The 27,895-nt window shown below is 44.6% G+C and overlaps 1 protein-coding gene across 8 annotated transcripts in view; it reads right to left on the bottom strand.

Annotated features, from left to right (window-relative positions):
• Positions 1-27,895, bottom strand: part of TENM4 (teneurin transmembrane protein 4) — an 858,468-nt gene that overhangs the window by 72,281 nt on the left and 758,292 nt on the right. For all 8 annotated transcript variants that reach the window (XM_075919469.1, XM_075919465.1, XM_075919468.1 and 5 more), the window contains 4 exons: positions 23,507-23,768; positions 19,130-19,397; positions 17,129-17,272; positions 14,757-15,006 (listed from right to left, as the gene is read on the bottom strand). In XM_075919469.1, coding sequence (XP_075775584.1) covers positions 14,757-15,006; positions 17,129-17,272; positions 19,130-19,397; positions 23,507-23,768 — 924 coding nt within the window. The remainder of the gene's footprint in view (positions 1-14,756; positions 15,007-17,128; positions 17,273-19,129; positions 19,398-23,506; positions 23,769-27,895) is intronic.

Genomic DNA, 27,895 nt, shown 5'->3' with positions numbered 1-27,895 from the left:
TGCCACTCTACTCCAGAACTGGTTGTGCATCATTTTCCAGTGGGGCTGTGACTGTATATAGCTGTAAAGGCCCCCTGAGATCTGTCAGGAAGAAAGGTGCTGAATAAACAACTCTATTACTATAAGGGTGTATCTAGACTACAGGGTTTTTTCAAAAAAACTTCCCCTGAATCTAGACTGCTGCCGCGGTCTTTTGAAAGTAAATTGAAAGAACGCAGCAGTTTTTTCGACAGCTGAAAACCTCGTTTTACGAGGAATAAGGCCTTTTTTTGAAAGCGCTCTTTCGAAAAAAGGCACTATGTAATGCAAACTGTGCTTTTTTGAAAGAGAGCATCCGGACTGCCTGAGAACTCTCTTTTGAAAAAGTGGCTTGCTTTTTTGAAAGTATTGGTTGTAGTCTAGACGCTCTTTTTCGAAAGATGTTTTTCAAAAGTATCTTTTGAAAAAGCCTCTTTCGAAAGAGGCTTGCAGTGTAGATGTAGCTTAAAAGTTTAAAACTACTTCCCTCCATCAGTAAGAAGATGGGAGCACTGAGGCCATGAAATTCCAGTTACTGGGCTTTTCTATTTATTTAGTGTTGCAATCAATAGGCAAACCCAGCAGCAAATTAGACTGAAGTGAACAACAACTGAAACAATTGTGCCTGGGGTAACACAGATCAGTTCTTTCCCTCTTTCTAACCTCTGTCATCTCTGTGCAATACAATGTAGTAAAACAGACAAGGGTTTCTGTAGTCATCTGAAGCCTAAATCACTGTAGCCCCTGATACTTATCTTCCATGTTGATGCTGCCACCGCTGGAGTTGGGCTGACAGTAAGGAGCATGAGCTGACTCAGATATCACCCTGCACATCTTGTTATTTTCAGAAGGAACCATGGGTGTCTGATTCAGCACTTTAATCCCCTGGAGCTCTATTTGCAGCTGTCATAATCGAGTGTCTGTACCAGTAGCTAAGTTTTGGGAAACTTTGGCACAGCATCACAACGTCATCTCAGTATATCACGTGGACACTGAGGCTACTTCTAGACTGCAAGCCTCTTTCAAAAAAGAGCGTCTTTTTTGAAAGAGAGCACGTAGGCAGTCTGGATGCTCTCTTTCGAAAAAGCACAGTTTACATTACATAGCGCCTTTTTTCAAAAGAGCACTTTCGAAAAAAGCCGTTAGTCCTCAAAAACAAGGTTTTCCGTGGTCGAAAAAACTGCCACGTTCTTTTGATTTACTTTTGAAAGGATGTGGCAGCAGTCTAGATGCAAAGGAATTTTTTTTCAAAAAATGACCACTATTTTCGAAAAAATCCTGCAGTCTAGACACACCCTGGGGGTCAGATCCTGAACTGAAGTCACTGGAGTTGTTCCAGTTTACACTAGCTGAAGACCAGAGTCTTAAAAAGCAGCTAGGGGTTTATAGGTTCCTTATTCAGCATATTCAGTGATGGGTTAGGAAAATATGGGGACAGAGATCAGGTTCATATATTCCTAGATTTCAGGACCAGATGAGACCAGAGTGACCATCCATCCTGACCTTCCGCACATCACAGGCCACAGAACTTCCCCAAAATAATTCCCAGAGCATATTCTTAAGGGAAAAATATAATCTTGATTTAAAAATTGTCAGTGATGGAGAATCCACTGTGATCCCTAGTAAATTGTTTCATGGTTAATTATTCTCACCTTTAAAAATTTATGCCTTAACTTTCAGTCTGAATTTGTTAACTTAAAATTCCAGCCACTGGATCTTTTTATACCTTTCTCTTCTAAATAAGAAGACCCATTATTAAATGTTTTGTTCTGTAGGTACTTTGAGACAGTAATCAAGTCACCCTTTAACCTTATCTTGGTTAAGCTCAGTAGACTGAGCTCTTTTGAATCTCTTATTATAAGGCAGGTTTTCTAAGCCTTTAATCGTTCTTGTGGCTCCTTTCTGAACCCTCTCCAATTTATCAACATCCTTCCTGAATTCTAGGCATCTCAACTAGATTCAGTATTAGAGCAGCAGTAACACCTGTGCCAAGTATAGAGGTAAAATAACTTCTCAGATCTGACTAGCGATTTCCTTGTTTGTGAATCCAAGGACTGCATTAGCTCTTTTCGTGATAGCATCATACAAGGAGCTTATATTCAGCTAACTATCCACCACAAACCTTAAATCTTTCACAGCCACTGCAAATCCCACATCCTGTACATATGGGCCTGGATGCTTTATTCCTAGATGTGCATATTTATATTTAGATATATTAAGAATCATTTGTTTCCTTTCCCAATTTACCAAGCAATCCATATCACTCTGAATCAGGGACCTATTCTCTTCTTTATTTACCATACCCGCAATTTTGTAGTTTGCAAATTTTAACAATGATGATTTTATATTTTCTTTCAGAGCACTGATAAAAATGCTAAATAGCTTAGGGCGAGGAACCAATCCCTATTGTGACTAAATTGGAAACAGACCCACTTGATGATGATTCCCCATTTGCAATCACGTTTTGAGACCTATCAGTTAGCCAGTTTTAAATCAATTTAATGTGTTACATTTTAATTTTATATCATTCTACATTTTTAATCAAAATGTTGTATGGGACCAACTCCAATGCCTTATAGATGTCTAAGTATATTAAGTCAGAATTATTGCCATTATCTACCAAACTCACAATCCTATGAGAAAAAGTAAATTATTTTGGCAGGATCTATTTTCCATAAACCCATGATGATTTGGATTAATGACATTACTTTCCTTTAGTTCTTTATTAATCAAGTTCTGCAAGAGCCTTTCCATTATCTTTCCAAGGACTGGTTTTTCCATTTATCTTTTTGAAACACTGGCACAACATTAGCTTTCTTTCCGTCTTCTGCAATGTTCCCAGTGTTCCAAGACTTATTGAAAAACAAAATTTACAGTCCAGCCAATTCTTTTAAAACTCTTGGGGTGCAAATTCTCTGTACCTGCTGATTTAAATATATAAATAAGATCAGTAGCTTCTGTTTAACATCCTACAAAGATAGTAGTGGAATGGAAAGAGTGTTATCAACATTAGATGAGACTGCATCATCTGTTTCCCCCCCAAATACAGAACAGAAATAGTTAAGATCTCTGCCTTTTCTGCATTATTACTGATAATTCTAACATTTCCATCTAGTAAAGGACTAATATCACTCTCAGGATTCCTTTTGTCCCTAACATTTAAAATCATTCTTTATTGTCTTTAATTCTGCTAACTATAGAGTTCTTCTTGTGTTCCTTTGCTTCCCTTATCAATTTTTTACAATCCCTACTTAATGATTTATATTCATTACTATCAATGTCCCCTTTTGTTATAATCTTTTTTCTTGGTAGCTGCCTTCACTTTGCCACTAAACCAGGTAGCTATTTAACCAGAGGCCTTCTTCCCCCGACTTGTGTGATTGTGGCTTTTAGTAAGGTGCTCTTAAGTGATTCCAAATTATCAGTGAAATTTTTCAGATTAAATTCTTCGTCCCAACTCATCTGGTTCATAATTGTTTTCAGCATTGTGAAATTGGTGCTATTAAAGCATAAAGTATATGTATTACTGAACATTATTCTGCTCGCACATTATAAATGTGAACAAGTCATGATCATTTGTACTTAGGCTACCATTTATTTTTAGTTCTGTAATCACTTCCTCTTTATCTGTTAAGACAAGGTCTAATAAAAATTCCCCTGTGTTGGCTTCATTACTTTCTGAGTTAGGAAATTGTCGTTTATAATGCTTAGAAATTCCAAGGCTGTTTTAGTATTAGCAGCATGAGACCTCCAGCATGTATCACTCAAACTGATGTTCTCCCATGATAACAATTTTTCCCCTACACATTATAGATAAGTGTGTATGGAGGCAGTCATCCTGTTTCAGAGAGTGATTTGGTGGTCTGTAGACAATACCAACTAATACCCCATCTTATGCTTTATCTGTTAGCACACTGATCCATAAGCATTCAAGATCATTGTCTTCAGAGTTATCAGTGAGTCAAAAAGGTACACCATTTTTGACTCAGAGTGCCACTCCAGCTACCCTTTTGTCCATTTGACCCTTCATAAAGAGTTACAATTTTAACATTCCAATCATGCATTTCTCTCATTTATTACTTAGAATCCTAATGTTGGTGTACAGATAATTCAAGATTTTTTTCTTTTTATATCCTTTGATTCTTTGACTAATTTTGTCTTCAGCATCTGTATTTTGTGCTAATTGCTCATATTTTCCCCTTTTTGCCTCCCTTTTTGTATTTATCTTAATCCCTTCGTGTATTCTAGCTAATCTGCCTTTAAGCATATGGTTGGTCCCCTTTCTCCTGGGATGGAGGCCATCTAAAATATTCAGCTCCCTCTACCCACAGAAGGTAGGCCAATGTTCCACAAAACCAAAACCCTACACTTTACACAACTTAGCTTGCCACTAGTTCACTTCTGGGTTTTCTCACTCATGGGACAAGAAAAATCTTATAGGAACTGGTTTGGACCTTCTTCTTCACACTTCTGAGTTCCCTGATGTAATCTACTACCTGTACAATATTCATGACAAGTGTCATAGTACAGATCCCAGTCTTTCAATTTGTAGAAGCCTATCAAATCTTAAGAGTAATGTCTTGTGTCTTAGCTTTGGGAAGGCAGCACACTGTTCTGTTGTCCATCTGTCCTTTACAGAATGTTCTTTTGGTTCTTTTGAGTACTGAATACCCAACAAGCATCATTTTTCTTATTGGAATGGCAGGAGAACTCTTCAGTCAAGCTAGATTTTCTTACTAGTAAGACCAAGTTGCCATCTATATGTCTTTTACACTTCTCCATTCCTTTGGATCTGCTGGATCTTGAAAGGTATCTTTCAAAGTTTTCATGTTGAGGACCTGTATCAATTTGAAGCTTCTAGCTGTGTGCAATTCTTCCTGGTACTCTTCTCTCTAGTGCCCACAGTCTGCCCATTTTCATCTGTCTCTAGCTATGCAGAATGCCACAGTGACCTCTTGCCTCTGGTGGTTCCAAACCAACAGGCTTGTTCTCTGACTTCGACGAATACCTCAATTGATTAAGGTTTGCTTGTCTAAAATATTTTCTCATGACACAGCCTCCCTTTCCTGTGGTTATTTAGCTTTTCTTATTATTTGGACAGCATTGGGCCAAGAACATACTAGGAATTTTACAGATACAGGTTGACACTTTCTTAACCAGGATTCTCTGGTCCGGCAACATCAGTGGTTTGGCACAGATGCTGCAGGACCAGAGAGTCCCGGTGGAAGGCCAGTGGCCAGGATTCCAGTGGAGGGCCAGTGGAGGGCAGGGCAGTGACCTGCCCACAGGGAGCTGATGGCGGGGCCTCTAAGCACATGGCAGGGGGGCTGCATGGCAGAGCAGGGAGACCCTGCGTGGCGGGTCCTGGAGCCATGTCAGTGATGACTGCCCAGTGGGGCCAGCAGAAGGTGGGGAGCTGTCTGGGCCAGAGACAGGTGTCAAAAAATGACCTAGCCTGGTCTGGCGAAATCCCTCATCTAAGACTGGTCAGGTCCTGAGGGTGCCGGACTAAGGATGTTAAATATCGATTAATTTACTGCTCGAGTGGTATTTCCATCAACTACTTGACCAGTCAATAGGCACTTCCGCATTCCTCCTTTGAAATGTACAAGCAGGGAATAGAAGAAAGTATGAGGTGTACAAGAACCCCCAGCAAGGGGGCTCTTGTGCATTTCAAAGTTGGAACTCTGCATGCAGCCCGGGGCCAATGGGAAGTCTCGCTGATTCTGGGCACCATGTGGGCCCTTCTGCTTTGAAATGCTCAAGATCCTCCACCAGCTCTTGTGCACTTCAAAGCGGAAGCGCCCACATGGAGCCTGGGGTCAGCGAGAGTCCTCCACTGACCCCGGGATTCCATGCGGCGCTGCGCTTTGAAATGCCATGCAGAGCCGGGATCAGCTGGGACTCTCCAGCTGACCCCGGGCTCTATGCACTTTCAAATGCCAAGAAGAGTCAGGGATCAGTTGCGGAGTCCCCAGCTGACCCCGGGTTCCGCAGAAATGCCACACGGAGCCTGCAGTCATCTAGGGAATACCCATCTGACCCCGGGCTCCGTGTAGCACTGCTGCTTTGAAGTACCCCTTCTTCCCTGCCCCTTTGCTGCCTCTGTCTAATAGAGGGGGGAGCAACTAGTCAACTCAACTATCTGATAAGCATCTGCTTATCGGATAGTCAACTAGTCCTTAACATCCTTGTGCTGGACCAGGGCGGTCCAACCTGTATATGAAAAGACATGACCTTTGCACCACAGAGCTTATGATCTAGACGGACCACATACAAATGCAGCAGGGAGGAAGGCAGGTAAAAAAAAGCAGAGTGAATGTGTATAGCAGTGTGGCACTCAAACTTATTACTTCCATGATAACATAGACATTTATATTTAACTAGCCAATTAGCCTGTCATAAGACGGGATTTTCAGGTCTTCTCTCCTGAGCTCTCTCGCTCTCTCTCTCTCTCCTCCTACTGCCTCCCCCCGCCTCTCAGCTCTCCTCCACCTCCTGCCTCTCTCTCCATTTCTTTCTTTCTCTTCTCCCCCTCCTGCCTCTCACTCTCCCTTTCTCTTCTCCTCCTCCTCCTGTCTCTCTCTCCCCTCCATCTCTCCCCTTCCCCTATTCCTTTACCTTTCCTCCCGCCATGGCACTTGGCTGAGTGCTGCCTGCTCAGCCGGGCTGCCACGAGGGAGGGGGGCGGGGCGGTGACGTACACGGCCAGGGGCAGGGCCGTGTACGTCACCACCTTCCCTCCCCCTCCCACCCCGGGGGAGCCCAAACAGCCCCTTGCACTGCTGGCTCCCCTGGCGGCCCAGCTCAGGGGTGCAGCACTCAGCTGAGTGCCACAGTGGGAGGGGAAGGGGTGGTGGTGATGTACACGGCCCCACCCCCTGGCCATGTACGTCACCGCCCCGCCCCCTTCTCCTCCCTCCGTGGTGGCTCGGCTGAGTGTCGCGCACTCAGCCAGGCTGCCGCGGGGGAGGAGGAGCGGGGCTGTGACATACATGGCCAGGGGGCGGGGCTGTCTATGTCACCGCCCCCCTCTCCCCTCTCCCGCGGCAGCCCAGCTGAGGGGCGCACCACTCAGCGCCATGGCGGTAGGAGGAAGGGGGGGCGGTGATGTACACAGCCCTGCCCCCTGGCCGTGTACATCACCACCCTGCCCCCCTTCTTGTCCCACCGGGGCTCAGCTGTATGGAGTGGCGCAGCACAAGCACCACTCAGCTGGGCCACAGCCGGGGAGCAAGCGGCGGCAAGCGGCCGTTTGGGGTCCGACTGCGGCCAGTGGCTGTACACCCCCCACCAGGTCTGCTTCCCACCCCCCTCCTCCTGTCCAGCCCCACAGCCACCAATCCTCCCCCAGCTCTGCTTCCCACCAGCCAGCCCCACAGCCACCGTCCTCCTCCCCCTGCCAGCGCTGCTTCCCTCCCCTCTTCCGTCCAGCTCCGCCCCCCTATCCCTCCCTCCATGGCATGCTGCGCCGCTCAGCTGGGCCCCAGCGGGGGAGCAAGTGGTGGCAAGCAGCCTTTTGGGGGCTTGCCGCCTCTTGCTCCCCTGCTGGGGCCCAGCTGAGTGGGGCAGCACTCAGCCGAACTGCCATGGAGGGAGGGGAAGTGGGGCGGGGCGTTGACATACACGGCCAGGGGGCGTGGCCGTGTACATCAGCGTTACAGACTCACAGACAATGGGCTACTATATATATGATGCAGCGATTGTGGATATTTCCCTGTGCAATCACTATAGCTTGTCAAAAGATGTATATTTAGAAAGGACCTAGAGAAAACCTCTCCTGCTCCAGAATATAAATCAACTTCTAACTATTGAGGTCAGGAAGAAAACCTTCTCTGGGGGGCAGGTTATTCCTTAACTACCTACTGTGAAGTTTCTTACACCTTATTGTGAAACATTCAGTGCTGTTCACTGCCAGTGGCAGGATATTGGATTAGATGGACCATGGATCTGATCCAGTCTGGCAACTTCTGTGTTTCTATGCAGGTCAGATGGGGGCTAGTTTCTAACTCACCCTTTCTCCTGTGCCCGAATTATTACCCTCTTTTCTGCTCTTTCCCGGGACTTCCTTCTGTGGCACACTAGCCACTTCTGATCACAGATATTCATTGTCAACTAAAGTGCTGAATCCCTTTGGAGCAGGAGTTTAGTGTTGCTGATTTTAATAGCCCTGAGCACCTTGCAGATCGCAGGGGGATGAATTCTCCTCCAGCCTGTGAGAGGTCTATGCCATTTTCACTGGTTGACACTTTTTTGTATGATTAGATGAAAGAAACTACCTATTGCAATAAACAGAATTACTCTTGGCCCTGTAGTTGTTTCAGTTGATCTGTGATGCCCAAACTTTCAAGTTGTGCTAAACAGAAAATAAAACCTCTTATTGCCATCATTCATTTGGAATACAGCATATGCTGGAAACTAGCAGCCTCTCTCAAAAGAGTCTTATCCAAAATGCTCTTATACAAACAGGGCTGCAGGATGGACACTAGAGGTTAAATACGTCCTTGTGATAAAGTGGGGGTGGGGAACATATGGCCCGAGGGCCAGATCCGGCTTTCATCTTGCCTAGAACTGGCTCCCGAGGCTCCTGCACCCTCCCTCCTGTCCAGACCCAAACCCAAGCCCGCTTCCTGACAGCCCTCTCCCACATACTGAACCCCTCATTTCTGACCCCACCACTAAGTCTACAGGAGTCCACAAAATCTACTAGCCCCAGCCCCCTAGGCTCTGGTGTGCAAGGGGAATGGGGGAGTGTCTTTCTACTTGTCTGTTGGGGGCCATGTGACTGACTTTTTTTTTTTTTTTTTGCTTTTCACTTTTTTTGCTGCACCCATTTTTCAGCAGCCCCCAACTCAAAAAAAGTTCCCCACCCCTGTGATAAAGGAAGTTCACACCTAGGCTGTGTCCAGACTCAGGGTTTTTTTTCGAAAAAAGTAGCCTTTTTTCGAAAAAACTTCACCTGCGTCTAGACTGCAGCCGCGTTCTTTCGAAATTAAATCGAAAGAATGCGGCTTTTCTTTCGATGGTGGTAAACATAATTCCATGAGGAAGAACGCCTTCTTTCGAAAGTGCTCTTTCGAAAGAAGGCGTCTTTGAAAGCAAACAGGCTTTTTAGAAAGAGAGCATCCAGACTCACTGGGTGCTTTCTTTCGAAAAAGCGGCTTGCTTTTTTGAAAGTTCTGCGTGCAGTCTAGACGATCTCTTTCAAAAGAAGCTTGCAGTCTAGACATAGCCCTAGTGCCCCAGCCTCACAGCCATTTAATCAGGAGCATGTCCTAATTTTTATAACAATCATCAGTGGGGATCAAATCACACTAAAAGCATGAGCCTCTAGAGCTTTAGCTAGGTCTACCTCCCATAGCTGGGAGATGTACCAGAGCTGAGGTCCAGTGTGGGTCAGGCATACAGAGGACATGTAAGACACACTAACCAATGGGTCACCCAGAGGTCCTTTTAAATTACATGGATAATTGTATTCGCTTTTCCACTCACTCAGTTGTTTGACAAGAACCTTCTTTCCCTTTCCCTCCCACCTTTATACTCTGTTTCAACGAGTATGACTATTTATAGACCAGGCAGAATTCCATTATGACCCTGACGCATGATTAATGGCTTCCAGTTTGGATGACCGATTGCCTACATCAGCTTTAATCACACTGTCTTCATTTGCTATTGAATCATCTGGAAATGGCACTCTTGGTTCTCCATATAACAACATGGAACAAGACAAAGAAAGGCATAAAATTCTCCACTGGTTGGCTTACCTATGTCTGAAATCTTTATTTCTGACAGACAGCAGCGAAGCAGGGAATAGAAGAAAGTATGAGGTGTTAGTGGCAGAGTTAGAAGCATTATTAGCAGATTGAAAACTTGACAGTAACTGTACCATACAATGCAATAATAAATAAAGACTTAGCAGGTACGACATTTTATATTGGATATCACTTGTCAGTGAGCTCACTTATGTACTGCTGCATATCACAAAGGAAGTATGATCTCACCATCTCAATGGTACTCACTTATGCAGGAGATGGGGTCAAGCACATTTCACTTTTTGCAAGCGTATTGAAAACACACCCACCCATACTCAGACCCTCACCCACCCCACAATGGAATATAATTTCAGGACAAAAGCCTGGTTTTTCTAGTGAGCTTTACAGCTTTTTCACTGTTGCTCATTGTGGTTCTTTCTATTTTACAAGGCAATTTATCAGCAGAGTTGTTCTGGCCAGTTTCTTTTGTATTTGATACCTGAATTTCAGAGACACCATGGCAGAGAATTCAAGAAGAATTTTTTTCCCCATAGGCCAAGTTACATACTCCATTGTAATTAGCTGGAACCACGTTGCAGCTGCCTCTCCTCTCCAGAAAAGAGCACTGTGCTCTAAAGAGAGTGTACTGAACTGTAGGGGTGTGACTGCTGCTTGAGGGGGCACATATACAATCCATTTAGGCCAAAATAAAGGCTCTCCCCCCCAGTTTTTATACCTCTGTACCCATTTAATTTATACCACATGGGAGTGAAGAAGTGTTTTTGGACCCCATAACCTAAGCATGTGCACAGATAAAGCAGTAATGGTTCCAGCAGGATTAACATGGGACTAAATTAAACTTTGTGGCTCTTTGGAGAATCCAACAAGGCCACTCTTTCAAGGTTTTCAATTTACTCTTTTTCACTCAGAAACTGTTCAACCAAAACTATACGCACAGAATGTTTCTAACAATGCTGAAATACAGAAAGAACTTGGAATGGGATTTTTAAAAATGCCTCAGGGAGTGAGGCACCCAACTTCCATACAATTACAGTGTGGGTTGGGCACCTATCTGCCATAAGCTCCTTTGGAAATCACAGCCCTCCATCACTAAAATAACCTTTCAGCACTGGAAGGATGCTATGCACCTTCACGTAGTCCACTATGGAATCATGCCCCAATATTTGAAGTCCCATTTCTAGTATCTTATTCAAGCTGTGACTTCACCAGAGAAGTGACTGTAAATATGCTATCATAGAGCTACTTGTTTGTTAACTCTCCATAATTTGTGTATTGAATGAGCTCAGGTTACTTAGAAAGCCCTCCCCCACACTGACTTTTATGTGTCAGTTGTAGGATCTCAGTTGGGATACTTTTCTCTTGTACATCAGCACCCAAAATAAAAATCTTATAGGCCAAATTAGGGTCTCAGTGGCACCCAATGGACTTTGTGGGCTTAAAATTCTTTTGCTGATGCACAAGAAGAAACAGAATCCAGCTCTCTTTCTTTTAATTATATTGATTCTTGTGGTAGGGGCAGCTGCCCTACCCAGGTAGATGGAGAGTTAAAGCAGCTTTCAGGGAAGCCATGCAAAAACCAGCCAATGGGAGAAGGACTTGTAGAGAACCCATCAGGAGAAAGATTGTTGGAGCAGCCAGTGACAGGCGGGAGGGCCATATAAGAAAGGGTGTTCAACAACAGAGCAGAAGCAGTCTTTTCCTGGAGTGGAAGGGAGAAGAACTGGCTGCTTTGAAAGAATATCTTGGAACGGTGCGTGGCAGAGTCATGGGAGCAACAGGGAGCTCCAGCCTGAGGACTGCTAGCCTGAGGACTGCCAGCTCCTGATACAAAGGGCTGGGAAGGTGCTGGGGCTATGGCAAAATAGTTCTGGGAGACAAGTGGTGGGAGTTGAAGGAAAATCAACATGTGGCTGCTGGCAGTAGGGTCTTTGGGTTGGGGCTTGGAGTAGTGGGCCCAGTCCCCTCTTTCCATCAACTGGCCACATAGGGAGTGGAGCAACACAGGGGGTGGCCAGTGCTCGAACTTCAGCCTGCCACTGAAAAGAGTGACTAGAATGGAGACTGCAGTCTGCCACTAAGGCAAGTGGCTAGATTGAGGATGTCGGTCCCCTGGAAGTGCAGAAAGAACAGAATGGGCAACAGCTGAAGGGCTGTGCCCAGAAGAGTATGCTGTGAACCAGGGAGCAATATGCGTCTCAGAAGTGGAAAAGAAATGATGGTGGGTGAGACATTAGTAGAGGAAGGCGCATTGTTAGACTGAGCTAATTCCCACGCCAGCCAGCAGGATGCGCTGCAGTGATGAGTCATGCCCTTGTACAATTCCTCACACTAAACAGGAATATAATTCAAGGCAACCTTGGGCAGTGAATCTGCAATGAGCTGCAGTTAAGTCAATAAGGATTTTCCGATGTGAAATTTGTTGCAGGGCTGAGGCCTTATTTTTGCCAGCAGACATAACTCTAAATACACATCTGCTGAGTAAGTAGGGGTCATTTTTACAGTCACATCTCAGGGGAGAGAGAAGTATCACATTTTTAGGCCAAATCTTGAGAGATGGTATGCAACTGCATCTTCTGGGAGCTGTAACTGTTCAGAGTCTCTCAGAAACTGGCTCTTAAAAGTATCCTGTAAAACCAAAAAGATTCAGCTTTGCCTCATTCCCTTACGTTCCACTGGGATGCTGTACATTATGGATGAGTTCTTGGTAGCTCTGTGTGTGTTGGGGGGAGGGGATTGGACCGTCTGGCTGTGTCTACGCTGCACCCCTTTTCTGGAAAAGGGATGCAGATTAGACACTTCGGAATTGCAAATCCACGGGGGATTTAAATATCCCCTGCGGCATTTGCATTTACATGGCTGCCGCTTTTTTCCTAAGACGGAGAAAAGCGCCAGTCTAGACGCGATTCTCCGGAAAATAAGCTCTTTTCCGGAGGATATCTTATTCCTTATTGAAAATAGGAATAAGAAATCTTCCGGAAAAGGGCTTATTTTCCGGAGAATCGCGTCTAGACTGGTACTTTTCTCCGGCTTATCCCCAAGCCGGAAAAAAGCGGCAGCCATGTAAATGCAAATGCCGCGGGGGATATTTAAATCCCCCGCAGATTTGCAATTCCGAAGTGTCTAATCTGCATCCCTTTTCCAGAAAAAGGGTGCAGTGTAGACACAGCCTCTGAGTTTTCAAAAATGCAGTGAATACTTTCACCAGGAAAAAGAGAGCATTTGAGAACTACACACCTAATGGGAAGCATTGGGCACTAGAGCTATTTCACAGGGTTGAAATAAAGACACACTGTAGCATCCCACAGTCTGTGTCTGGGATTTGCCAGATAACTAAATGGCATTTAAAAAACAAAGTAAAAATGCACAAATTTCTGTCAATACGTTAGGCTGAGTTAAACTGCAACAACATGTCTTTACCATTCTGTGTGCAATGTACTGGTCAATGAGTGCTTGGACCAAAATACATCACTGGCTAGTCATCTTGACACACACCTCCATGTAAAACTCCCAGTACAGAATGGACAGTTTCATCTCCAGTCTAGTTACAAACATGTTGCATTAGGACTTAACCCAAAGTTCAGTGAAATCATTGGTTAGGCTCCTATTGACTTCATTGTGTTTCAGCTCAGTCTCTGAAGGCAAACTCAATGAGTGTGATTCAGATGTTACTTTACCCCAGTTTAACTCTATTGACTTCCCTGGAATTTATCCGGGTGGTCCCAGCATGAGATCAGAATCAGATCCACTGCCTTGAACAGGGTAGTGTGTTTGTCATGACATGTTTGGGAGGGAAAAAGACAGCAGATGAGTCAACACAAATTTTGACTCAGTCACAATATATTTTATTTCATCAACATTTATGGACCTTCTGTGTTTTCCCTCTCTGTATCTCACAGATTCCCTCTCCCCCTCTTTTGCGCATGCTGCTTTGCAGCCCACCCTCTTCCTCTGGCAAGTTTTCTTTTCCCATTTCTGAGGGGGCAAGTGACAGCAGGGTTACGTCTACACTGGCATGAATTTCTGAAAATTCTTTTAACGGAAAAGTTTTCCGTTAAAAGCATTTTCGGAAAAGCGCATCTAGATTGGCAGGATGCTTTTCCGCAAAAGCACTTTTTGCGGAAAAGCGTCCGTGGCCAATCTAGACGCGGTTTTCCGCAAAAAAGCCCCGATCGCCTTTTTCACAATTGGGGCTTTTTTGCGGAAAACAGTACTATGCTGTCCACACTGGCCCTTTTGCGCAAAAGTCTTTTGGAAAAAAACTTTTGCTCGAATGGGAGCAGCATAGTTTTTCCGGAAAAACACTGATGATTTTACATGAGATCGTCAGTGCTTTTCCGGAAATTCAAGCGGCCAGTGTAGACAACTGGCAAGTTTTTCCGCAAAAGCAGATGATTTTGCAGAAAAACTTGCCAGTCTAGAGACAGCCCAGGTGAGATGGACAGAATTTCTTCATCCAGCCCCCATTTTTCAATGAAGATCTTGAAGCAGGAATTCACTGGAGGTATTTGCCATCCCAAAATACTCACCAGGAAGTCACAGCTCTGGGAGTTCCTTGGTGAGCTCACTGACCTAGGTTTGAATAATCCTGTGTCCTGAGTACCCTCTATATATCATCATTAGTGATGTGTGTCCTTCCAAGTGTAAATCATCCCGGAGGCTGACTGTTAATTTTTAGAATTCCCACTAGTCTCTCATCAGACTAAGGAGGACACATTAACTCAGTCTGAGTTAGTGGGAAAGAAAAGTGATGGACTATTTTGGGCCTGTGACTCCATTCTGGATGCATTCATGAGGCTTCACACCTTTCTGGTGTAAGTCAAATTTAGCAGCCTTGCACCAGAGATGAATTTGGCCCCTTCTGTGAGTTTAAAAAAAGAATTTGGGTCTCATTTACCCTCTAGGTATATAATTTTTCTGCACAATCAAAAGTACACAATTACCACAGCTGTGAGGGGCCTGGTGTACCTGAGCTCTAGTATGTTGGTGACATTGCCAGAGGGAAAGATCCTTCGGATATAGTTGAAGTCTCCAACATAAAGGCTTCCATCCGACCCGCATGTTAGCGCAACGGGTGCCAGGAGCTTGTTCCCATCTGCAAGGCCATTACAGCTTGGACAGGAAATGCTACGCCTGCGACCATTGCCCATAATGCTTCCTATCACAGGTGGCTGCTGAGAGATAAACTGGTTTTCCCCGTTTCCTTTATGCAAGATACCTAGAAAACAATAAGAGCAGAAAGGGAATAAAAGACAGATGGTGAAACTGTAGTAGACAGAGAACACATGGCTTGCTCCAGGTCACAGAATGAATCAACAGCAGCTCAAGAAACAGAATCCTGGCATCCCAGCTGTCAGATTCATGTTGCATCACACCACAAAGAGATCTCTCCAGGGTTGTCCCTGGGTTTTGTAGGATCCTGTGAAAAAAGGTAATGTCGAGGGCCACAACAGGCTGCAGTAACTCCAATAGCACAATGTTTCTCAGCCTTTTCAGGTTGGTGACCCCTTATTCAAAGTGAAAATTTTTCATGCTAACCCCCCTCCATTTACTAAAAAGATGTATCAATGCTATCAATGGCCAGCCTCTGTAATTTATTTGTGTAGGTGTTTCAAGAGGTTGAGAGAGATTACTTGATATTGAAGGGCAAGGGTGAGTGGGTAGGGGGAACCCAAGCTTTTCTTTGCTTTAGAGTATAATAAAATATCCAGTGCCTCACAATCCTTGGAATGGCATTTAGGGCCTTCCTACGGGTTGTGATGACAGGTAGAACAGCACTGTTGGGCCACTTGTAGAGTCAGGAAGGTCAAGACAACTTGTCACTAATGAGAGAATCTACTGGGGTTGTTCACTGGCAAGGAGCATGCTGGGTGATATTAGTCACTTAGGAAAATCTGGGTGGAGTATTAATTAGAGTAGGTTTCATCAACAGGGCCCAGGGGAGCCTCATTGTTGTTTGTGAGAAAATGAGGAAAGTTTTGATTAATTGTGCCAACTGAATGGTGGGTACCCTCTCCCTACTCACTGCTATCACATGGGATAATGCAAACTTTCTATCCTTTTTTCATGTTTCAGTCATTCTGTGCAGCTCAATACCCCTTCTCTAAACATTCATAAGAGGCTAAAGAATGTAGGCATTACAGTTTCAAAGACAGCTAAGCTCTAAGGAATTAGAGTATGTCTACACTGCCACCTTAGTTCGAACTAGGGTGGCTAATGTAGTCATTCAAACTTGCAAATGAAGCCCGGGATTTAAATATCCGGGGCTTTATTTGCCTGTTCCCGGGCGTCGCCATTTTTAAATGCCCCGTAGTTCGAACTACCTGCCCGCAGCTACACGCGGCATGGGGTAGGTAGTTCGAATTAAAGCTCCTAATTCAAAATACCGTTACTCCTCATTGCAGGAGAACTAGGGTGGCAGTGTAGACATACTCTAACAGAGGTGCTGGGCACATAAATTGAGGGATGGGAAACTTGGGGTGGGAAGCCAAGTAATTGAGTTTTCTGTGGAGCAGGATGATGTAATATTGGACATGTTCTCCTCAAGTGCACATTCCAAACCGTGTTCTCACCACTGGCAGCAAGAGTGCTTATTGTGCCGTGCTTTGCTATGTGTGATTGTGTTGGGTGGGTTTGTTTTCAATGGGGTCAACAAAGGATGGGCCCTATATAACCATGTGCATACACCCCATGTACTTACAGAGGATTGAGCTTTGGGATTTTTTTTGATGACCATGAATTAATTCTCATTCCTTATATGTAGTATAGAGTAGGGATGTAAGCAACTAGTTGACTAGTCGACTACCCGATAAGCATATGCTTATCTGGTAGTTAAGTACTGACTCGACTAGTCGCTTCCCCCACCTCCCTTTGCTGCCTATATCAGAGAGGCAGCAAGGGTGGAGAGCAGAAGTTGAGGGGAGCCGGCTTAAAAGCACTGTCTCTGCAGGGGGTAGGCGAATCAGGTGTGGCGGGGGGACTGGGTGCGAGTCAGAAATCAGCTGATTCCTGGCTCACACCCAGTCCTCCCAGCTGAGCCTCTGCTTTTAAATTATTAAGAGCCAGGGCTGGGAGCTAACCCTACTGTGGCTCTGCAGTTTCCCCCCTTATCCCTACTACAAAGCTAGGGCTGCACACTTCATAAAAATGTACAATAGATCTACAGCAGCTTGTTCTTTTCAGATTTTCCCACACAAAGCTGCTGCTAAATGTAGGTTACAATGAAGAATTTCTTAGTAGTGTGTGTGTGTGTTTTCCCTCTGGCTGAATTATTAATAGAGAAAAGCAACAATGCATTATACCACTGCATCACCCATGCTCATTTGTTAGAGCCAACCTACCGCTCTGTATGTTGAGGGCATGGTGTTTGTCCAGGGACCATCCTCCAAGTTTGGAAGCATCAATTTCATAACCTTGAAGGACCGCTGTCCTCTTCTCCCACAGTATCAGGTCAGGACATGATTCATATTCATAGCCCACAGAAACTGGGAGCAAAGGGGAAAAAAAGAAGCCCATAGGTTAATAACCTCAGAAATGCACATTCAGCAGAGAGCTGAGAGCTTTAATTAGGTGGGGGAAAGGCCATTTCTACAGGCAAGTGCCAATTCTATTTAAAATACCATCACATTAATGCAGAGTCTTAATATTCTCATCTTTAAAGGCCACTTGCAGAAAAAAGGTCAACACAGCAGTAGATGTTGGACAAATCTGCTAAATATTCAAAAGGTGCCGACTCACAGACACAATTCAAAGCAATGGGTGACCCTTAGCAAAAATGGGTTTAGCAAAAATGGTCCCAGACTCCAAAATGGTAGCATGCTGCTTCTATTCATTATTTCATTTGCTAAGGCTGCCTGGCAGAAATGCAGTGGGCTGAGACAGAGAAACATGGTCTAGCTTAAAACAAAACAAAAGCAGTACACTCCACTAAAGTAGACAGGTTGAGGCCTACATAAAAAGCAGGGCCCCAAACTACCCACAGTAGGTAGATACTTCTTTCTCTATGAATTATCTCAGAGGGGTAGCCATGATAGTCTGTTTCTGCAAAAAGGAGGAGTCTTGTGGCACCTTAAAGACTCAAAGTAGGTTTTACCCACAAAAGCCTAAACAAATCTGTTAGGGCACGTCTATACAGCAGTCGAATTAAGATATGCCACTTAAGGTATGTCAATTGAGTAACTGAAGTCAAATAGCTTAATTTGGCTTTTGGCGCTGTCCACACAGTAGAAAGTCAAAGGAAAAGCACTCGTCCTTTGACTTCCTTTACTCCCTGTGTAATGACGGTTGCAGGAGTTGGAGTAAGAAGTCCTCCAGCTTGACACTATTTCGAAATAACGGCTTGCTGTGCAGACACACATTTTTTTCAGAATAACATCAGTTATGTCTAAATAATGCTGCGGTGTAGAATACCCTTAGTCGTTAAGGTGCCACTTGGACTCTCATTGTTACGAATAATCAGTGCATGATATTTTGTCCAGAGCCTCACTTATGCTGTAACATAGGGTTCCTATCATGTCCAATAGGCAAAGAAGCTCAGCCCTATGCCTAGGTGGAGTAAGAGACTCACTCTCTTTCTCTGTAGACTGAGACAAAGAGGCCCCTGCTCTCCTCCCAAGAGGCAGATCTCCACTCAGGACAAGGGAACAAAGAGGCATCTAGCTGCAGAACTGCAGATATCCCAGAACTGTTCTAAGGTCAAGAGGAGGAGGGTCGTGTGGATGTCTGTTGTTTTAAAATAACAGCGGCAACATCCTGGAGGTGGGGCTCTCATCGTGCTGTGGCCATTGTCAAGGCTTGATCTACTACACTGGGTTGAACCTAGTGCAGAACTGTGAGTGAAGGACCATAGCTCCTTTAAGGATTCTTTGGCTGACTGTCAATCAGATAGGGAGCAACCAATGCCTGTGCCTCTCCACCTCCAGTGTCCTTTCCCTAACAACTGATTCAACAGCTATGACATTTGGGTTGGGTGGGCTCTGATGCCCACCATAAGGGGAAGGAGCGGTAGCTTTATGACTGTTATGCAGGCAGCACAGAGGAAGCTTCTCCCTCCTGTAAGGACTTCAGCTTCTTCAGCTGCAAACACTGCTGGCCATGAACCATGAATGATGCTGTGTTCAAGATTTGGGGCAAATAACTTGTGCAGCCTGATTCTCCATTGCCTCACATCTTCTGTAATTGTTTTACAGACACAGAGGACCACACAAAATACAGGGCAGTGGAGAATCAGGCCTATGATGGTTATGTTGTGATGATGTTCTAGAAATGGCAGTGAAGAGAAGAAAATGTAAGAGCAGGATAATCTAGAATAAGAGAGAAGACATGTTCTGAGGTCAGCTTACCAAAGGCTTCCGAGAGTCCGTACACCTTCTGGCTGTAGACATCTGTCTTATCCCAGATGAAATAATAGGAAAGGTCTGGGGCAGCAGCAAACCACTTTCTAAAGAGGCGTCCTTCTACAGCAACCATAAGGTGGACTTTCATGAGGTTGAAGGGGATGGTAGGGTGGGTCATGCTGATCCTCAAGACTGACTTATAACCAGCCGTGCGACTGCTCAGGTAGCTCAGCTTTATTTTACTGCCAGCAATGTTAATCTCCTCTTGCAGGGCCTGATGATAAACAGCCAGGAGGTGTTAAATCACAACTGACCAGATATCAAATGGCAGCAAAGTTGCAATTAACCAGACACGTGCATCTTTTAGAAAAACTCTTTGAGAAGTTCTAACCCAGCCCACTTACAAGGCATCACTTACAAAATTTACACAATTTATAAGGTTATTTGCGAAGGCCCATTCCTTATGTGTCTCTGGGGGTATGTCTACACTACCACCCTAGTTCGAACTAGGGTGGTAATGTAGGCAACCGGAGTTGCAAATGAAGCCCGGGATTTGAATTTCCCGGGCTTCATTTGCATCTCGCCGGGCGCCGCCATTTTTAAATATCCGCTAGTGTGGACTCCGTGCCGCGCAGCTACACGCGGCACGGAGTCCGCACTAGCGGACATTTAAAAATGGCGGCGCCCGGCAAGATGCAAATGAAGCCCGGGAAATTCAAATCCCGGGCTTCATTTGCAACTCCGGTTGCCTACATTACCACCCTAGTTCGAACTAGGGTGGTAGTGTAGACATACCCTGGGGGATTTGTATGTGTGTGGGGAAGGGGACCAACATGCCCTCAGCCAATGTTCCTTTTTTCTCCGTTTTCCACTGTATCTTGCTGTTTTTGTTGGTGACCATCTTCATATCCTGGGCTCTTTTGTGAGACAGTGCGCCTTATGTGTCCCTGTATCCCTCCGGCAGCTATCATACCCGACTCCGGACCATCCTCTCCTAGCTTGCTCCAGTCCTCTCTCTCCCCAATCCTGCCCCACTTCTTGCCAATGTCTCACCATCTCTGCTCCTTTCTTCCCCTCCTGCCCTTCACCTTCCTTCTGCTTCTTTCCTTCCTTATCCTCTGCTCCTGCCCTGCTCCTCTGCCTTGTTCCTGCCCTCCTGTCTTTTGCCCTGACTGTGCTCCTGCCCGTTCCCCCGCCAGCTCCTGCTCCTAGCCCCTGTCCCTTGAGCTCTCACCTTGTCCCCTAAACCTATTTCTTGTTTCTCTGCTTTCCGGCCATTCCACTTCTTCCTCTTCTGCCGCCATGTTGCTTGGACACCAGCAGGCGAGTAATGAGAACCCCAGAGACAAAGCTGTCTGTTTTCAGTCCCATTGCCCTTTGCTACAGCAGTCCCCACCAAACTGGGTGAGAAGCTGCAGAAAAATTCTTGCTCAGGGCTAGCTATCCAGGGGATTGAGGCTGCTCAGTACCAGTGGAATCTTCAGCAAGTCTGGCTGCTTAACTCTATCCAGTCTCTTCTGAGCATATAGGAATATAAGAGTTTGGGGAGGGCTATAACTTGGATAGTTTGGGGCAAATTTTCTGGAGTTGTCAAAAGGCATGAATAGTGGGGCAGTCACCCTGCCAAATTTTCAGTAACTGCTCCAAATCACAGAGAGGCAAGAACTCCTAGTGAAATGGCAGTATGAATTTCTGTAATACTCACATTACAATGTATTTTCCCCTAACCTTGTTCTTTGAAAAGGCTGAACCATTTTAGCTGAAACTTTCCTCTCAAAGATCAGCCTCAGACAGATGGCTGGCATAGAAATTGTGTAAGCAACTGAAAACGGGCTAATGAAAAGTATTGGGTAATCCAATCTACAGGCATTGCTACCAGTGCTGACTATAATAATGCTTTTAGCACTTCCATTGCATCTGGGTTACTGAAGGCTGTGGAAATATGCTTTTTAAATAGAAGCCAGTCTTCACAAGAACCCTGCCCATTTTATGGATGGTAAACGAAAGACAGATGAGCTAAAAGGATGTACTAAAGATACCCAGTCAGTGGCCGAGCCAAGAACAGCCCATAGCAGTCTGAACTTCCTTTTAGTGCACGACTTGGAACCACTAGACTCAACTCTTGTTTTCTGAAGCTTAGCCAGCCTGAGTTGTGCTGGGATGTGCCTCTTAAATAGGTTTTTGTTATAAATAACCACCAGTCTGGGAAATGAAGTGCCTAAAAGCGGCTGTTTGGGCTATTATCGAAGACCTAACAGTTTTTCAAGTGATAACTCACAACCTCTGAGCACAGCAGCACTTGACAAACTGATGCATCCTGGAAGTTAAAGTACTGTTCCACCACGTTCATAAATATTTACTTTATCTAATGCAGCCTTTTCAATTTACATTCCTATGCCCTTACGAGGGTGTAAAATGACAGATGTGGGAAAACCCAGGAATTTTAAAATATATTTTACAATCTTAGCAACAAGCTATGCTGGCACCAGGCTCAGCTGAGCAGTGATGCAAAGAAAGTGGCCTCTTGCATCTAATCTGTCTTCACGTACAAGCTATATAGGAAACACCAGCTAGAAATAGCTGCCACCAGCGTATTGTTTTGCAATATCTGGTTCAATTCTGTGTATGAAATTTTTAGTTTTCTCTGCCATAATCTATGCCTATTGACTGCCATTGCAAAGGAAGGGTCAACTGAGTAGCACATACACATCAAACAAATGCCAAGAATATATTTAAAAGGATCCTGCCAAAAGAGCTGATTCAAACAGTGAGGATCACAAGAATTTCCAAAATAGTTGCATATTGAGCTTTGTCGCATTTCACAATCAACACTTGTCCTAACACACAAAAAATGCCACTGGAAAAAAGATGAGCCATAATCTGCCTAGAACACACAAGAGTAACAGAGCAGGAATTATCCCCATACTTCTGTTTATCTATTAATTAGTACTGCAGCTATATTCATACAGATATGTATGCTGTGTTTGTACTGCACCTTGCACAATGGGGCTCTGGTCTGTGACAGGGCTCTGACATGCTAGTTCAATAGAAATAATATCTCAATAATCTGCAGAAATGGCTGACTCACTACTAGACTTATAACGGCTTGTTCTTTACACTTATTTAGAATTCTCTCTGCTGCTTTCCTTTAACCCATTGATATCAGTGAGTCTTTAACTCCTGCCTGTTGCAAAGCCTGACAATTTTGCATGTTAGACGTAGAAACGTTTTGATGCTCAATTAAATGTTAACTGAGTTAATGTTTCTTTTCTCTCACTATCACACGCCTGCTCCAATGAACACAGAAACTATTACTCTGTCCAATTTCTTCAACATGACACACATAATATTCTGACCCAAAAACTGATGAGAAACAATGACATTTGAGTACTATCATTTTGCCTTTTGGATGACAGATTAAACTAAGGCCCTGACTGCTTGGGAATTAGCCCTGATGTCCCATCAGAAATTCGACTTAAGATATTATCCTTCTGATTACCTAAAATCCCCATTCAGTTGTAAAACTGTTATTTTGTTGCATATAGTTAAAATAGCTGAAACACTATACTCTAGAGATTTTTGCATTTCTGTGAAAGATCATTTGTATTTCACACCACTGAGTATTTTGGGATCTTCTATAAATGTCTTATGACTCTGCTTTGCAATATAATAAATATTCCTATATCCCTCAAGGAATAAATATGATTACGTCCATTCATTTTAATATTTCTCTATTGAGAAGTGTGTCTAATAGAATGCAATGGTAGATTATCAAGCACTTTTCCAGTAGGGTATTTTTATAATGTATGTTACACAGTGTGGGAATTAGGCAGATGAAGGCAAAATCCATATTGATTTCGGTAAGGCCAGGATTTCACACCAACACTATTTTCTTCAGATTTGAAGACTGAGAATTATGCTCTCAAGCTTTGGGAAAGTTCAGTGCAGAATTGTGCCCTTGAGCAGAACAGCAGCGTTACACATTTTAGCAATGGGTGCTGAAATGTACACTGAAGGCCTACATCCTAAAATGTGTCTCGCAGCCACCCTTTCCCTGTAGACAGGAGGTAAGGACCCAGTGCAGTTTTTGCTGCTGGGGAATAAGCATTTCGTTATCTATCTATCAGAGATGAACAAAAACGAGAGTTATGTTGGCCAAGTGACTGTTTTTGATTTTTTGCAAGTATGTAAATAGATAATGTAAATCAGGCAAGGCCTCTAGGCTTCTGGAAAGCTGCCAATGGAGCCCAAATCAGTGTCACAGACTGTTTTAACAAGTACAGAAACAGAACATGATGCACCCTCCTGGACGTGCTTCGCTCTGCTTGACTACTTTTAGCAATGAAAGGAGCAAAAGTGTCACTTTTGAAAGAAGATTCATACCTGGATTTCTGGAACAATGGGGCCTTTCTCTGAGCAGGAACTTGCAAATGCTGTCAGGGGGGATGGGGAGACCACTGGGTTGGGACGGGCAAAGTTGCTAAGATCACAGCTTGGAATCTCATTCTCTTCATGCCTCATAACAATGGTTTCCATTACAAAAAAGCGATCCCATGGCAGCCAGAGTGTGTGTTCCTGAGTGATGAAGGGAGCCCGTTCAAAGTGTAAGATAATGGAAATCCCACCGTTGGTGACGAGATCAAAGCTGTTTTAAGACACAAAGTACAAATAAAAATAAGACAAATGGTACTTAACATGTTCATAGCACCTTCCAAACAAGGACCCCACTATGCAAATATTAAAGGATTAGTGCTCACAACCCCCTGTGAGCTAGAGAATATTTATCACGCCTGTTTTACAGATAGAGAAACAGAGGCACCATAAAGTTAAATTGCTTGGACAAGGCCATACTGTAAGGAAGTGGCAAAGCCAGGAATAGAAACATTCAGTAAAGAGACAGTCATTGAATCACACTACCTTCTTTTTAAAAGACAAAGTTTATGTTCATGATTGCTTTACTGAGTTATCAGCCCTCAAAGGTTTCCTTTATTATTTTTAAGAACATATTTAGGATCCAATATCAGTCACACACCACTTGGACTTGCACATTTAAGTAAAATATTTGGAAAGCAGTTCCTCCTTCACCTACCTGCTCAGAATTCAGCCACTGCTGACCTCACTGACATACTGTTTCATGTGTTAGTGACAACATCATCCATTAGGGCAGGGAGAACATGGATCAGCAAAGAAATAATTTTGGGACAGGAGAGTAGAAGAAGGAGCTGATTTTACAATAACGTAAGTTTCAAATGTAATGGCCAGATTTTCAGAAGAGCCGGAGTCCCCTGGCTCCCATGAATGGGAGCCCAATACCTATGAAAATCAAACCCTGCACAGACTTGGAATTTGTATTCCTAAATATATACCCTATGCTGTACAAAGACAGAACAAAAAGATGGATCTTACATCAAAGAGCTCATGATCTAGACTGCCCTTGTTTAGCTTCTTTATAATTTATAGTCACAGCATTGATGTGCTTTGGTTTGAGTCCGCCCACCCCCGTTTGCTTTTTACATTAGAGCTTTGCAGTTTGTCTGCACTGGAAGATTTATAAAATGCTGTAGAACTAATGACATGATGACATCACAAGAGCAAAGACAGCAAAAAAGAAATTGGGAGGGAAAGGGATTTTAGTCAGACTTTTAAGACCACCAGTGTTTTTGTTTCCTTATCTTAATATCTATTTAACATCTATGCCTAAAACACTTTTTGAATAAAGGAAGTCTTTGTTAGACAACACTGCTGAATCTTCAATTAATGTGTTAGGCTCCAAATTAGGATGATATTTAAGCATGTTCATAACTTTCAGCTTATGAGCAGAATCACTGACTTCAATAGTACAATCCACATGCTTTGAGTTCAGCGTGTCACTACGTACCATCCTGAATACATTATGGGCTTGTCTACCTTACCACTTAAGTTAATGTAACTTACATTGTTCTGGGGTGTGAAAAAGGCACCACCCTTTTGAATGATGCAAATTATATTGACTTAAGAGCTGTCCACACTAGTGATAAATTGGCAGGAGACGCTATCCTGCCTCTCACTGAGGTGGAGTAATTGTATTGACAGGCGCATGCTCTCCTATCGACATAATGCATTTGCTGTAGCAAGCCCTAAAGTGCCCTGAGTTCCCCAATACATCCTCAAGCAAAACCAACAGCAATCTAATTTGGTGTAATGATATTTCTAGATGAAAAAAGCAGAAAAAAATCTTTTTAAATTAATTAAAAAACTTTCAGGCATCTTCACAAATCACAGAGAAGCAACAAAGAACTCAACCACATTTTAAAAAAATCCCTGGCTGATCACTGTTACAACTTATTATTTTCATCCACTGTCATCATTTGGCTGTATCTTAGATTCTGCTTACTGAATGTAGTTATGAAAAGAAAGTTATTCAAGTCCATGGGGACAGCATTTAAAAACTTCAAGGTATGTAAGGGGTTTATTCTGCAGCTCAAGTGGGCCATCAGCTTCCCAGACCTATGTAACTTGGCTTTTAAAAGCCTAATGGCTAATTGCTTGCCAGCTATCTGAACAGCATTTGTGCTTTGATGAGGACATTTTTAACAGTCAATTAGCATTTGGCAAGCCCTGCTATTAGAAGGGAAAAGCTCACTTCGCACAAGGCTGAGCACTAAAGAGGGCGAAGGAAGGAAGGGATAAATGTAAAAAAATTATGTTCAACAACTGTTGGAAAACTAGGAGTCGTTTATTTATAGAAATGCCTCTGGTTCTGTCATTGGCGAGCAGAGCTGGTAGGAGCTCTGGGCGCTAATGAGCTTTGGTCAGGCATGTTAGCCTTCAGGGGAATAAAACCTGCTTCTCCCATGGACGCGAAACCCGAGCCAGAAAGGAAGGCATCGATCTAATGTCAGACTCAAGCAGCTGTGAAAACACAGAGGCTTGCATTGTACAGCAAGAGGCACCGCTACTCATCAACTACTGTTTCTTGAGTTACATGGCTTAGCATTGATGTGTATTACTATAGCGCATTCTGGAGTCTATGGCAGCAAGCCTTTCAGCCTGAGATGACAGACTTGGGCAGCATGGCTCATGCAAGTGCACTAGAAATAGCTGTGTAGACAGCGCTTTTAAACTGCAGCTCAGGTTGGAGTTTTGGCTCTGATGCCTACAGAGAGAGGTGGGCTGGGAGGCTTGCTCTTGTGGGCTCCATAATGCTATGTAGACATTCTCCAAGTTGTCCAAATGAACCAAAAAAACTCTGCAAAATTACTCTCAGCAACCTGCCACGGGATAAATCCTAAGCAATGCTCTCAGGTGGGCTGCTGATCTTGGGAATGGGTGGGTGCGACACAGAGCTCCCTAGCAAAGAGTCCTCTGTTCTTTGCCAGCAACTCCCACCTCGGACCCAGGAGTGTTGTGGGATATTTATCCATAAAGAGTAGCATGTAAGGCAGTGATCCACAACTTTTCGTGGCTGCTGGGTACCCGGGGGCGGGGCCGCTCACATGCTGAGTTTCCAGGGGTGGGACCGCTCATGCACCGGGCATCCGGGGGTGGGGCTGCTCACATGCCGGGCATCCGGGGGTGGGACTGCTCACGCGCCGGGTGTCCGGAGGTGGGGCTGCTCACGTGGGACGAGGTTTACCGGGACTGCTGACAAAGGGCTTTGATGTCGGCAGGAGAGCGTCCAGACTAGCGCGCTGAGCGGACAAACAGCTGATCAGCTGTTTGTCGGCTCAGCGCGGCAGCCATGTAAATGTAAATGAAGCCGCGATCATTTAAATCGCGGCTTCATTTACCTTTGCCAAAACAACAAATCTACATGGCTCCGTCGACGGAGCCATGTAGTTTAGGCATACTCTTAGATAGGAGCTAGTGATAAGGGTTCTTGGCATTATCTGATTGGGCTTTGTATTGTAACCATTTGTTTCCACCATTCTCTCTTGTTTCTTCTTTGGTGTATTCAGTGCTCACAGGTGCTGTGTGATTTTATACAAGAGCTGGTTTAAATTAAAACTGGTGAACTGGGTATTCCGCAGTTTGGGGGCAGAGGATCTGGGATTTCTTTGAGTAGCAAGTGAGAGGGGCTGGATGCCACAGTAGAACAACTCACAGGGATTCAGGGTTGAGGTCCTTCTATTAGCCAGGTGGCACAGAGAAGTCAGATATACAAGAGTACATTCTGAAACCTGTGGGTTTATCCTCATGCCCTGGGATCTGAAAAATACATGTATAGTAATTCGTCATTTAACACTATAGATATGTTTCAAAAAATGATCGTGTTAAGTGAAAACATGTTATGTGGGGTCAATTTTCCCATTGAAAATAACGGAAAAGGTGGGGGTTGCGTTTCAAGCGGCGGTGTCTGTTGGGACCGGGACATACAGTTGGAGGAGAAAGGGGACTGGGTTACAGCAGGGAGGGGAGGTGTTTGGCTCTGGGGAAGGGAAGGGGAGGAGAGGGGAGGGGGATTGGGTTGGGAGTATGCCCCTGTGATGGGTCTGCCGGGACCCGCACTGCGTCCAGTGAGTGGGGGTCACCAGGGAATGGCACAGCGAGCAGCGAACCTTCCGCTGTTTTGCAGGGAGGCGGGGGAAGCCCCGCGCAGCTGCCGGCAACGAGCTGGCTGGGGAAACCCAGCCACCGGCCTGCAAGCAGGGACAGAGGAGAGGGGGCAAGGCGTCCGGTGAGGGGGCGGCAGCGGGGAACGGCACGGCGAGCTGCGAACTCTCCGCTGCTTTGCAGGGAGGCAGGAGAAGCCCTGTGCACCCACCAGCAATGGGCTGGCTGGGGAAATCATGT

The sequence above is a fragment of the Pelodiscus sinensis genome, chromosome 1 (genome assembly GCF_049634645.1).
Source record: "Pelodiscus sinensis isolate JC-2024 chromosome 1, ASM4963464v1, whole genome shotgun sequence".
NCBI lineage: Eukaryota > Metazoa > Chordata > Testudines > Trionychidae > Pelodiscus > Pelodiscus sinensis.
This window is presented reverse-complemented; position numbering and strand designations above follow the sequence as displayed.